The 13,779-nt window shown below is 40.6% G+C and overlaps 1 protein-coding gene across 3 annotated transcripts; it reads right to left on the reverse strand.

The window, feature by feature from the left end:
- Positions 1–218: 218 nt before the first annotated feature.
- On the reverse strand, positions 219–11,521 carry zfyve27 (zinc finger, FYVE domain containing 27). Of its 3 annotated transcripts, XM_008296249.1 has the most exons (14): positions 11,225–11,521; positions 9,129–9,366; positions 8,938–9,008; positions 8,643–8,829; positions 7,954–8,049; positions 7,233–7,345; positions 7,025–7,143; positions 6,535–6,606; positions 5,355–5,375; positions 5,125–5,145; positions 2,400–2,541; positions 2,222–2,268; positions 2,017–2,098; positions 219–1,890 (listed from the first exon to the last, which is right to left on the reverse strand). In XM_008296249.1, exons 2-14 carry the CDS (start codon positions 9,362–9,364, stop codon positions 1,820–1,822), a joined length of 1,278 nt encoding a protein of 425 aa, XP_008294471.1. In that variant the 5' UTR covers positions 9,365–9,366; positions 11,225–11,521; the 3' UTR covers positions 219–1,819. The 3 variants fall into 3 exon arrangements, with proteins under 3 accessions (XP_008294471.1, XP_008294472.1, XP_008294473.1); XM_008296250.1 differs by lacking the exon at positions 5,125–5,145; XM_008296251.1 differs by lacking the exons at positions 5,125–5,145; positions 5,355–5,375.
- Positions 11,522–13,779: the final 2,258 nt, after the last annotated feature.

Below are 13,779 nucleotides of genomic sequence, written 5' to 3' on the forward strand. Positions count from 1 at the left end.
TGCACATCAGACCTACCAGAGATGTGTAATCAAGCTTGAAGCTCTTTAGAAAAACAGAACTTAAGATAATTACTGATATGTGGTTTTCACACTTAAGTACGTCCAATGCTACAAATTGGGGGTATTAGTATTGAAAATGTCTACATTAAACATCCAGCAGTGGTCACAATTGCTGCATATAAAATTCTTATGTGAAAAAGAAACATGCTTACAACTTGTCGCTTTAATTAAATCTTCACAGAGTTTATTTTAGTAATGGCATATTCCAACTTTTAAAATAAGGGGGCAATATATACAGAAGTAATCATTGATTCAAATGATAACTTGCACTTTCTGGAGTTTTAAATTAAATATATTAGATATAGAACAAGTAACGGTAACGTTTTTTTTTTTTTTTAATATATACGATTACAATAAAAGCAAAGCAAACAGTTACAATCATCTGTGTCTGAATCGTGATTAAAACGACTGCCTCCAGGATTTACCTCCTGGGTTTCGGCGCCTCCACATCAATTCTTCTTCGTGTCAAGTCCCGCTTGCAAACAGTGTGAGGCTCCGACGGCGGTTTCAGCTGGTTTCACAGTCCATTCAGATTACTTTAATCCAGTTGGGTTGACTTTGATCCAGTTAGAGGAAAAGCATGGGCTTCAGGGACCTCTAGACTTTTAGGCTGCTCATATACTCCAAAAAAATAAAAAAAAATAAAGGTTCATGACACGTCCACAAAGGAATGAAACGTGGGATGAGCAACAATTTGAATAATACAAGAGGAGCGAGCTGTTCTGCGAAAAAGAAATTAAAAAATTAAATAAATCACAAAGCCTCAGTCCCCACCATCTACACGCCACCATTTATCATGTGATTTACAGCAGGCCATGCATTTTCCGTTTACTGCATTAGAGTTATGGGTTTTTCAGTATTTCATATCTGCTCTTGTCTGCGTCTTATGAGCTCCTTCAGCAGGCGGGAACCTCAAGTCAAAGTGAGCATTCCTCTCGCAGGATCGCAACAAAAGTAAAATGCACAGAATGCTCTTGGATATGGCATCGTGAGCAAATATCGACCTACTTACCGACTCGAGGTCAGACACTTGGACGAACGTACAACTGATCACGTGAAATTGCTGACAGCTGCGGGTCAAAGTGTTTCAGTGAACAAGCCTGTGCAAATGTTTTGACTGGTTTGGCTGGCCAACGCAGAACCTCTTTGGGTTGTACATCCATTATTTTGTTCAGTTTTGTGTGGCACAAACGTCTCATTCATCCCCAATCTAAACGTACGTCAAATTTACAGTGCAGCCTCAGTTTTTGTTCATACGGAAAAGTCCTCTCACTGTTACAGTACAGTTAGTCTGCTACACAGGGCTAAAGATATCAACATTCAAGTGGAATCAACTTTGCGGAGAAGCAAAGTTTGACATCCTTTTATGTCTATTTGTATCATCCAACACCGCTAGCTCAGTCCTGGCTCCGACGTGCATGCTTTGTACTTATATCTGCTCGGAAAGAGGGGGAAAAAATAGGTCCTATAAATTTTAGAGCCATCTGTGCTCTGTTGTAAGTCTCTTTGATTCATAAGGTCCAGTCCTTCACTGACAGTTGAAACGGGGAATATTTAACATATTCAGTCCCATAAGCAATAAAAGATGCTAAGGAGGGGTGCAAAGACAGGGGGGTCTTTGAGGTCCACGTGGGAGGCATCTTCACGGATGTAACTTGAAAACCAAGGCATGTAGGTCAGGGTTTCAGTGAAGGGCTCAGGGGTGAACAGTGAATGAACTCCTGCTGCCCACCAGGAGAACAAAAACTAACATGCCATCTCATTGTAACTTGATAAGAGAGGAATTACAGGCAGCACAAACAAACACGGTCTCTCTCTGCGCCTCCGGAGCTGAAGAGGAAACAACAATAAGAGAAGGGAACTCAGGATTGTGTGACAGTGATGTGATGCAACTGTCATGCAATTTCAGTAATCTGTCTAAAAACAAAAATCTCTTTTTTTTTTTTCCCTTCTCACCTGTTGCTCCCATGTAAGATCTCAGCACCTTATAGGAACAACATCGGGAGCAGAAGCTGTTGCCACAGTTACTGCAGTTCCTCTGCAATAAAAAGAAACATCAGGTTGAAACGGGTGCCAATAGCAAACAAAGACAAAATTAAATGCGATAATGACGCAGTGGCTAAAAATATCCCCAATTCTTGTCACAAGTTTTCACTCTTACCCTCTTCTTCAGGACTGAGAAGACAGCATTGCAGCTAGAACAGTTGCCTTTGGAGACAGAAAGAAACAGCCATCAGGGAGACAGAAAATAAGATGTGAGACTTGCTGAAAGACTCTTCTTTCCTCACAGAGGTAGGATAAGAGGGATGAAGTTAGCGGATGAGTCAGAGCAGACTGACCTGTGCTGGCTGTGGGATAGCGTTTCCGCAGTTTCTCTGTCAGTTTCGACACTTTGCTGCGAATTGGTTCGTTGCGGCTCAGAAGACCATTTTCAGAGATGGTGTCATACTCTGGAGCTCCCAGAGGCCCGTCGTCATCCTCCTGAGGGAGAGGAGGAGGAGGAGGAGGGGGGCAGACAAAGAAAAAAATGGTTACATACTGTACAAGTAACCGGAGATGGTCTTATGGGGTTTGAAAACCTGGCCAGGAAACAGATCAAACAGCAGTAGGCCTGATCTGGCTGACATTCAGCCAGTGTGAGTGACAGATGTTTGGCAAACAAATCAAGCATGGTGATGGCAGATACTACGACTGCTAGGGCGATGACCGAGGTGGGAAATACATGCATTCGCAGGAAAAATACATGCACGCAGACAGCTGAACTTGATCTATCTGCCAAACATAAGGAAAACCACCACAAATAGGACTCTACTGATTAAAGTCTAAGGAAACTGGGTTAATACAACCTAAGCCACCGCACTGAATGGCACATCTAACACTACATGTGACAGCAAGAAGATGGTGGAAGAGGCCCAGAGAGAAAGAGGACGCACAAGGAGAAGAGATGAGTTTTTTTCAGAGAACAGAAGAATTATATTATTCAATATTAGGAAATTTCAAACCGTCCACCCTCGGCTTGAGATACAGACAGTCCGACCAGTACTGGATTTTTTGCATCAGTGCCGACTTGTAGAGATGTTGATACATCCCCTGATGTTGAGAAGATCATTATTTAACAACTTTCAGCAATTTACCATTAAGACACCACTCGACTCGGCACCACCGTCTGCTCAGCTCTGATAAACACTCTGCTACATGTGCTGCAGACAGTGCTGAGAGTCGGAGCTGGTCTCCTGAGCAAACTATGTGACACGATTTCTAAATTACCGCAAAAATCTTTTTCTCTATTATGAATAAAAAGGACCTGCTTTTATATCAGCGAACATTTGACAATACGATGCCTCTGTGACGGGCCAATATCAGTCAATATATTGATCACAATCAATATATATGTGTTGTTTTATTGCTGTTATTTTATTGTTTTACTGTTTATTTTACTGCTGTTTCTGTTTTAAGTTATTTTATAGTCTTTAAGTTATTCTCTTGTTTTCACTGTGAAGCACTTTGGTCACCCTTTGGGCTGTTGTGAAGGGCTACACAAGTAAACTTTGATTGATTGATTGATAGATATCTGTCAGGCTCTAGAGAACAGAACAGTTTGCTTCTGCCTGCTGTATTTATCTTGCCAATAAATAGATGAGAATGTTAATGCAACTCTCACGTCTTGTTAAATGTGAACTTTCAGGCAGCAGATGGTGATGTTAACTTAACAGATGGGCTTCACTGGCTGCTTCCAGTCAAGCAATACCTGCGCTGAAAGGAAAGTCGGCCAATGTAAACTCAAAAAATATATCTTATCGTGTACCAGTTCATCTATGCACATGCTATTTTAAAAAACAACAACAACTATATGCCTCCGTGCAAACCACGCTTTCAGTCAAACACTGAAAAGCAGGAAAAGCTCAGTTTACTGATGTAATATGGTGCATGAACAATGCCAGTCATGCAGACCAGAGATGAACAAACACCCTGATGGGATTATTGAAGTCCACAAATATGGGCCTGTTAATTTTTAGCCGTGTCTCAATACAGGGGCCGCATCCTTTGAAGGGAACGCCTCCGTAGACCGTGAAGCGTTGTTAAATGATATGGTCTGCTCGACGGAGAACTTCCTATTTGTGTCACCAGCTGTTCCTGCCTTCACCCAATGCGTCACCAAACGCTGCTGCTGTCACCCAGCAGCCTTGACAGCTGCACGGACGCATTTTTAACATTCGTGCCATCGACTTCACTGATTTTAAAACCTGGCACTAAGATTTGAAAGTTTACTTCTCGGCTGCTGCCTCATTTTGAGGCATTTAAGTTAATGTTTAAACCATTAGAATACAATATTTTAAGTTCATAGTAAAACAAAGATAATTTACATTTATTTAAGAGGAATTAAAACAAATATTTGCAGTATGTACAAGAGGATGCTCATTTTTACAGTGATACAATAAGTTGATAATTTTTTTTGCACTTACAGTGTCTAGGTAATTTAAAAATTAAAAAATGAATTTATATAACCTTTGTAATATATGGGAATAGGTGGCTGTAATATTTGCTTAACATTCACAGTGTACCTTTATTTGTCTTTAATCCAGGGGAATAGGGAGACACGCTGTTTTTTGGCCTCTATTTTTAATCATCTTTTACAAAGTATTCCTGTGGTGCGTGAGTAAAAGTAAACAGTTCAGCTTTATCGAGCAGTTTTGGGGATATTTTGTATTAATGTGGATTACTAAGAGATGAATTGTCAAAGCGACACGCTGACAGCCTAATTAACTGGAAACCTACAGCTATATTTCAGAAAAAGTCCAATTACTATTGACGCGCAATGAATCTTGGGATATGCTGGCTGCAAAAAATCCAAAGGGTGGCTCCTTCATCCTGCATTTCTTTACCACATTTGCAGGAGCCTTCAAAACCTTTTTGCACCTCTGTGACGCATTCAGTCTTGAAATTCAGCCCCTGGATTGAGACCCAACTGTAGCATTGCCTATTATGGTCACATGCCGAGGGACAAACAAATGAATGGACTGACGGACGGATGGATGGAAAGGAGGTGCTGGGAAATCCACTTACCACTAACACCAAAGGGGTTTCCTTGTCAGGAAACAGAACACACAACATTTAGTGTGACTAACCTTGAACATACCCAACACCATGCTTTTAAACACAGAGCAAGTACACCACAAGGTTTCCTCACACAAAAATTAAACGCATGAACTTCATGTGTTTAAGCAGTTGTACAGTGTGAATTTACTGGGTGATGGTGCAGTAGCCTCTTCTAAACAGAAGGGGGCAACACTCACCTGTATTGAACCTGAATGTTCCTGAGTTTTGAGGACAGCAAAGGAAAAAAAACAAACGAAAAAAAAAACAACAGGAGGTTTGTCATCAACAGGAAGAGGTTAGTTCTTCACACACTGGCTCAATCCCAATCTCCACCCTCTAGGCCTAATCTCTAAATCCTCACAGATTCAACCAACATCACCTGTGTGCACAGCTGTAGTGCTGTAGTGTAGTTGGGTGTTTAAATTTAGTACAGCTTAAAATGGTATAAAAAGGAGGGTAGGACACACCATTGTAAAAGCATTTCAACAAAAGTTATATTGGACTTGTGCTCTATTTGCTGTTTGATTAATGTGTGTTTACATTCTAACAAACTACCAAAAGGCAGGAAAGCAAAAGGTAAATAAAAATGCAAACAACGCTATAAAGGTGCAATAAATAACCACAACAGTGAGGAATCAGACTCTGTCACTTAGAATTAAACTGTAGCTTAGTTTGTGTATATTTTGGAGTTTATGTATGTATGTACAGAAAGGGTGCACAATGTAAGGAAAAAGTCCACATAGGAGCCCTTATTAACTTGAAGATTTGACAGTGAGATCGCCCTGAGTCCCGAAACACTTAGCGGGAACATGCCTCAAAGTTTGGAGATCCTACAATGACGTCTCAAATATGGACATAAAGATCATTTACAAAATTCATCTTTCAGGTTCGTTTTACTTATAACCTTATCTGCTTTCTCTACGATAATAAGATGAAAGGATTGATACCACTCACATGTCTGAGCACTTCTTTCTTTAATCAAAAGCCAAAGTAGCCAAAATACTTGTCATCCATTAAACAACTATTTCTCTTACTGGCACTGTGAACGCAGTGCCACACTGTGAATATCACCTTTGGGCGTGGCTGCATGTGCTGGATCAGGTATGAACGCCTGGACGGCAGACATGAGAGGTGTGTACCAGCAAAGGGCTGCTGTAATCCTCCTTTCTACTCTGACGTGTCATTTATCACAAATTTAATAAGCAGTATATCTGTAATCTCACCTGACATTCTGAGAAACAAGTTATGGTAGCCAGAAATGTAAATAAAGACTCTCCATAGCAAAACAAGGCACTTCAGTCTTGGTTAAAAAAAACACCTGTGGCACAAAAAATGTAACTGAAAAGGGCTTAATAAAATATTTAGGGATGTGTTTACCTCAATGGCATCCTTAAATTCATCATCAGGCTCAGCCTCCTCAGCTTCCTCCACACTGCCAGGAGACAGGTCCTGTCATCGAATACACACAAACACAGAAGTACTTTTATAACTTATATTCTATCGTGATCCCAGTCATGTTTCAATCTGTGGGATGGCCAAGAGATCATCTTAAACCATGATTTTAAATGAATGTTAAAGGTTTAGTTTTCAGTTCACTTTTGTCTGGTTGTGACCCTGACATAGTCAAATTAATCTGAGCACTTGTTTCTACTGCTGCTGGAGAAGAAATGATAGCAGAGAAAGTGGTGCTTTGGTTAGAAACAACAAATCCATGCATGGATTTCCATTGTGGTTAATACACTGAGAACATGGGATAACCAGGCTAAGAAGCTTACAGCTGTGGTTGGTTTTAAAGTAAACCTCAACAACAGTCAGTATTTAACCGCACATACATGTATTTCTCCTCCACCATGCTCTTTGCTCTCACCTCCACACTGGTTGGCGTGGGAGTCCTGTCCAACAAGTTGCTGTGTTCGTGGTCTTCACACATCCCCTCTGACGTCGGCGTCTGACCCAAGTAGAACAGCTTCCTGAGGTCCAACAAAACTAGAACAGGACAACACATTAATAAAACCACCACTTTAGTTTTGTAAACAAGTGTCATCTTAAACTTCTTTGAGAGAGGATGAACTAACCTCTGCAGAAGTCTCTGTTCCATAAGAAGATGGCGCTGTTGAGCCCAGCAAGCACCCAGCCCAAAGGAGCAACATAGAGCAGACACACCACTATCAACAGCACTCCGTAGAACCTGCAGGGGAAACATTGGAAATGTCCCATTCAAAGCTGTGCATAATTGATCAGACACGACATTCCCACAGTGAGTGTGTTTACATTTAAAGCAGTGGAGCTGTAACTACTGACCTCGGCCTCAAATGAGGCTAAAACATGCTATTGCTATTTGTAACAGAGTGTCTGCAGTCACAAGCAGTGTTTACGTCAACTCAGCTGTGATTATTCTTTCTGGTTCAAGACAACCTTATAGCCAAACAGAACTAAATCAACATGTAGCGTCACTGAAGGGCACACACTGTTGGCTTGTTGCAGAAATTTGCGCCAGAGTGTCTCCCTGGCTTCCGTATGTTTGAATTCTCATAAGTCTTCATTCTGCGTAGGCTCAGAGCTAAATCCAGAATCGTAGTATTTTAATTACTAGTTCTGATTACGTGATAAAGAGCACAGCACAACAAAGGCGTGAGGTCATCAGAAATTGCTACAAAATGTACATTTATTCATTTACATTCATGAGCTAAACAGATGTAATGATCAGTGACTCTGTTTTGAAGCAATAATGACTTAGCTACATGTTAAGTTCATGTATGGATGTTCATGTATGGTTGTGTGTGTGCAGATGCAGACCTTGATGACTTGGTGTGATTATCCCAGTACAGGACTTTGTAAATAGCTTCTGCTGACTGACAAGCAGAGGACAGCATGTCATCCAGATGCTTCAACCTGGTGAAGATAGAAAACACCCACAAATACAATAAGACGCTATAAGAACAAAGATAAACTTTAACTCATACATGAACAAATAGCACGTGCAAATGTCATGCATACCCGGGAAGCCATAGTTTTGTATACTGTTTTTTTTTTTCAGTTAAATAATCTAAGGTTTCTTTATCTTTAAACTTTATAATGGTACAAAACAAAAAGAATAAGTAGATTTAAAGTCAACTTGTGGAGTCTGTGACCACTGGCAGAACTGTAAGACATTGCATTCATGATCAGGGAGCACAGACGGTGGTGTTTTGTCTGAGTTTTTACGTCAAGATCGGGCATGAATCAAAAAACACTCAAAAGACAAGTGCACACATGTAGACAAGCTCCACATATATAAATAGAGCACATTACAGCTGAAGCAATTAGTCTATAAATGTAATAGTTGATTGAATGGTTTTGGACTGTTGGGCAGGCCGGACATTTGAGGATGTCCCTGGCATTCTTCACAATTTATTAACTTATTCAGAAATGATCAATAAATCATGAAAATTATCAGCAAATTAATTATTAATGGCAATAAACATTAGCTGCAGTGAACTTCTTACAGGTCTTTCACTTCCAGCATGGCCTCCTGCTTGGTGAGGTGCACTGTCTGCAGGTCTCTCCGGTGCACAGCATGATAGCGCCTCTTCTGGAGCTCAGCTTCAGAAGCTCTGCCCCCACACCTGTCCTGCAGGTAACCCAGGGCAGCAGGCGCCGATACCGCCACCACAGTCACGGTGAACCAACCAACTGATACCGGAGAGGTAGACAGAAGAACAAGTTAATGAATTATTCAGGTGTCTTATAAAGCACCACAATAAAGCAGGATCAATATTAATGCCTAATGTCACACCTTACCTTCATTAACTGTGCAGAAGAAAACATTAAGGAATATACAAACAAGCAGAGAGCACAGTGGCATCTTCCATCTGAAAGATAAAAAAAGGAGATGATACTTAAATGCTCTAATATAAATATGGCTTTCCACTTAAGGCCAAAAGCAACTATATTATATGATGCTGATACAGGCCACAAACACATATACACACCCGAGCAGGTAGCGGCTGAGCTCCACTGCATCTGCAACAGGTTCAAGAAACAAAGCCATCCTCTTATAGGACACAACCATGTTGACGAGGTCAAAGTTTGGTGTGCAGCGAGGGCTCCCTAACTCAGAGGCGTCTGGAGACCCGGCGGTCTCTTTAGATAATGAGTGTACCAGCTCGCCCCGCTCCCCTGCACCCTGCGAGGGCTCCTGGAACGCTCCGGTACTGTGCATCGTCATTCCTGGTCAGAGTAAGGAAAAAGAAAGCAGACAGGAATCAGTAAGGGAAATTACTTCAAAAGACAAAAAAGAAACATGACCCCCGAAAGACACAGGTTCTGGGTCACACAAACTTTCCAACAGAGAGGGCAGCCTTTACAGTGTAATGCTAAAGTAGTCTTTAATGTGTTATTAGGAGTAAATAGTGTCTAATAAAAAAAAACACTCTATGTAGTATAAACTAAGCAGTTTAAATGGGCGTTCCTGATGCAAAGGCAACATTTACAGTAACTAATGTGTGTGAGCTACAACGAGGAGTGTCGTCGACTTAAACAAATGTGTAAGACATACAGCGCACACAACAGAAGAGAGAACGCCTGTGGATTACACCTCTGCATCATGGCTCTGCAACAAAAAGCACTGTAAGAGGAATTTGAAAATCTGACTGTGAGACTTCACAAAGATGGAAAGGGACAACAGACGAGCTATGATCAACTAAAAAGTAAGTGAAATGCAGTTGAGGTATTAAATGCAGCGGTCATCCTTTCTAAAATTACTCCGTAGACAATGCGCTACGTGCACAATCTAGTTTTACATAAACCGACAGGCAAAGTGCTTCAGACCTGGCACAGGAGTTATCACTGGAAATCTAACTTTCTGTTCCAGTGTGAAGGACGATGCAAAACATCCACCTCTGTGGGCAATGTCAAAGAACAAAACCCTGCTTGCTCTTCAGCACAAAACTGCAGGATGAAACTTTGCTTGAGAACATAAAAATAAACCTGGTGAATATTGGCAGCACATAAATTTGTTCAGGGTCCAGCATTTTTGGTGTGAGCCCGGCCAGAACTACCACAGTAAATGCATAGTCCTAACAGTGAAGCAAAAAGGTGGCAGCAAGATGATAGGGAGCTGCACGGTTGCAAAAATTGTTGGACAACTACATTTATAGATGGCACCATGTCTTCCTGTGCATATACCAAGATACTGGCTGACAAGATGACTCCCGGTGTGCAGAAACTTGGCAGAAGGGAAATATTTCAGCATGACAACAATCCAAAACACTCTGCCAAAATCACACAAGCGTGTCTAAAGGAGAAAAAAAAAAAAGTAATAACTACAAGCTGGCCAAGTGTGTCGTCTGACTTGAATCCAATAAAACACATTGGGGGCATTTTTTGTTGTTGTTGCAAAAAAAGGCAAAGCAAGATTCCTTCAGAAATGTGGTATCCTACATGTCTAAGAAAACTGAGTGTCATCAAAAATAAGGGTGAAAAACTAAAAGACATGAATCTTAGTGATGAAATATGTAGTGATGTTTGTTGCACTGACTATCCTACTGTCTGACTATTAGCTTTTAATTACACATAACAGCAAATACGCTGCTGTTCAACTTAGAAGTGAAGCAATTTGGAATTATTTCACATTTGATATTGCACAGGCTTGTACTCACTTCTGTTGTATGTTGGAAGAACTAATGAACGCATGACTGAGTTAGGTTGGGCTCATTAGGGTGGATTCATTTTCACTGTTATGGTGCCTAATTTACCCTTCAAAATAAATGTCTACATACTACTTCTACTTTAGTACTTTTTAAATTTATCAGTAAATATACTCAGCTAATGCTCCCCACGCCCCATTGCTGTCGTGTTTTAGAAAAGTGTGAAATTTAACAATTTTTAGTGACCGTAAATCTCCAAAGAAACCACACGAAGCAGCATCTCAATAAATCAGCGCTAGCCGCTGTGGCCTGCGAGATGCTGTCAAACTGGAAAGTTAAGTCATGTCGTGTTGGCAGGACAGCAGCACTGTGAACACTGTATGTCACCGACGCTTCAGTTTTGATAATATTAGCTGCTGGGTATAACGGAGATAATTTACCCCGAGCCGAGTGTCCAACAACAACCAACTTGTGAAGCAGCAGCAGCGGCGGCGGCGGCGGCTGAGAGGAGCTCAGGCGAAACTAGCGAGTCCTTCCGACATCATGAGCCCGGAGGAAGGAAGAGCCTCCAAATCCAAGCAGCTCCGTCAACATGACAGCAGCCAGCTGTCCTGCAGGAGCAGCGACCCGTCAAAACCAGGCGATTTATAAGACTGCCCTGCTGTCTTGGGGGGTAGAACCGCAGGGCGAAGCGGTAATGTTGTTAATGGACGAGCTATCTTTGTTAGCTTCGTCTCGATCTCAGTACGTCCGCTTCCTCGTTTAATCCAGGCCGAGTAGTGGATGGCAGAGACAGCGGGGCGATGCAGTCGATCACAGAGCAGGATGATCGTTCATCACAATTGAATGTGTTGAAGTGATTGTGGCTATTTTATAAACTCTTTTTCTTGTGTGTAAAAAATAAATTAATCTAGCATGGTATCTAATAGTCTTGCGAACATCTGCTTAAAAATGGAATTTATTCCAATTTAATGACAATTAAGACAAATAATTTGCTTTCAGTGTAATTTTGCCTCAAATTATTCTTTTGCAGCTTTCATATCAAGTTGCAAGTTGTGATATATGATCATGTTAATAGTTTAAATTATATTTATTGTGAGTGCAGAGGAACTTACCTTCTTAAACAGATGAATGTGAAAACAGAGAGCCCAATTCCTCAAAAGTCATCTGATCAGATTTCAGCTATCAGATCTCATCAAAGCTTTAAAGTGGGGCTATTCAGAAGACAAAGGGGGGTGGTTCTGGAATCTGATTAGATCATGTAATCTGGTCTTGGGTTTAATCAAACCTTCAGTAGGTATTGTTTTCAGTAGAATAGAAATACCTGAAATTAAAAAAATAAAAAAATCTCCTGAACTCAGCAGAAGCCTTGATTCAGAGCTGATATCAGAAACAAACATAGTAAAACTCAAAACCTTGTCAAATATCATAACATTTGTATCATGTAGGATACATACATTCATTTATGTTTTCCACTTGATCTCTATAATCATTACAGTGATGAGATAAAGTGGACACGAGGCTAGCTAATAAACCTTTACATACCGTAAAACGAAAGAAGATCATTTTTTCCTCATAAAATAATCCCAACAAACAGCTGTGAGTATCAAACAAGAACTATATTTATAATTTTATCTGTTCTTCTTTTGCCTCCTAAAAGGCAATCTCTCCACAAGTGAACAAAAACTGAATAGTATTATTTTTTCAACTGCTGTACATTTAACCATTTTACGTTTCAAAACAAATGTTTAAAATCCACAGTGAATTTGTTAATAACATATATTTCTTTGTTTCTATTTGTTGTGGGTCAGATGAGGAGGATGACTTCACTGTGCTGTTTTCTGTTTCTTTAAATTAAACCACTTAATGTGAGCCCATGCTGACCGTTCTACCTGTTGATCTGTATGTAGCTTTTAGCCAACATTGTGAATTGTTGGACATAATTCTGCACAGTGAAGCTCAAACATCCAGGAGACGTAACAATAAGAGAAAAAACACTGATGGGTAGAGGGGGACTTTAGTAATAACCTCATTACTAAGCAAAAATGAGGAAAAGAAGAAGCGAACTTCAAGCTAACCACAGCCGCTGCAGTTCATAAAGAGGAAACTGTCTCATGTGTCATCTGTTACATGTACTCTGCTGAGAGGATAAAGAGCTGAAAGTCAATGTCTCTGAGATATTTAAACTAAAACCCAGCAGCTGTGAAAGAGCTGTTTGAGTCAGCCTGTCTTCACATTTGTACTCTGCAGCTGTTTGTTGAGAAACAACAATGATAAGAACTGACATAACCTGCACACACAATTACCCACATTGCCTCTATTTCATTGTTAAAGCATCCAGTCAACAGACAGGTAGGCCGTTTTGGTAGGCCGACTATCTCTTGGGACACTGGGGAGATTCAATTAGGCCTGAATGCAAAGCAGCTACAGCAAGAACCTCATCAATTATAACTTCATCACAGAGCAGCAGCTGGCTCTTCAACATGAGCACATGTAAGTAGATGTGATGTGTGAGATGCAAACTTTTAGTGGGTGTGTGTCTGAGACAAAGGGTGATGGTGGGGAGGGGTGTTGTTTTTACCAAAGTCTATATAGAATGTCTTGCTGGTTATTGTACGGACAGGAGTACAAATTTCAGAAACGTGTTGACTGATAATAACCTCTTGATAACTGCAATCGCACCACAACTCAAGAAAGCTCAACTTCCTGCTGTTGAAATGACCTGTTTGAAAATACAGTTCGATGCATTTTGTCACTAAATACTAATCAGCTTTCTGAGCACATATGCTGGTAATGTGAACATTAACTTTGTCCTTAACTTTGTTGTAGCGATGTGATCTTTGCCGCCCTCTGTTGGCAACCTGATCGTCTTCCAGTTATCTTTCTTATGCTGTTTGATGTCATGTCAGTTGAAAAGATGAGCTTTCACATATTCTGTGTAAATCTGCATTTGATAGCTCCTTTTAAAATGACTAGTATGATGATCTGAACCAGG

Source organism: Stegastes partitus, unplaced genomic scaffold, assembly GCF_000690725.1.
Source record: "Stegastes partitus isolate 25-593 unplaced genomic scaffold, Stegastes_partitus-1.0.2 Scaffold1114, whole genome shotgun sequence".
Classification (NCBI taxonomy): domain Eukaryota; kingdom Metazoa; phylum Chordata; class Actinopteri; family Pomacentridae; genus Stegastes; species Stegastes partitus.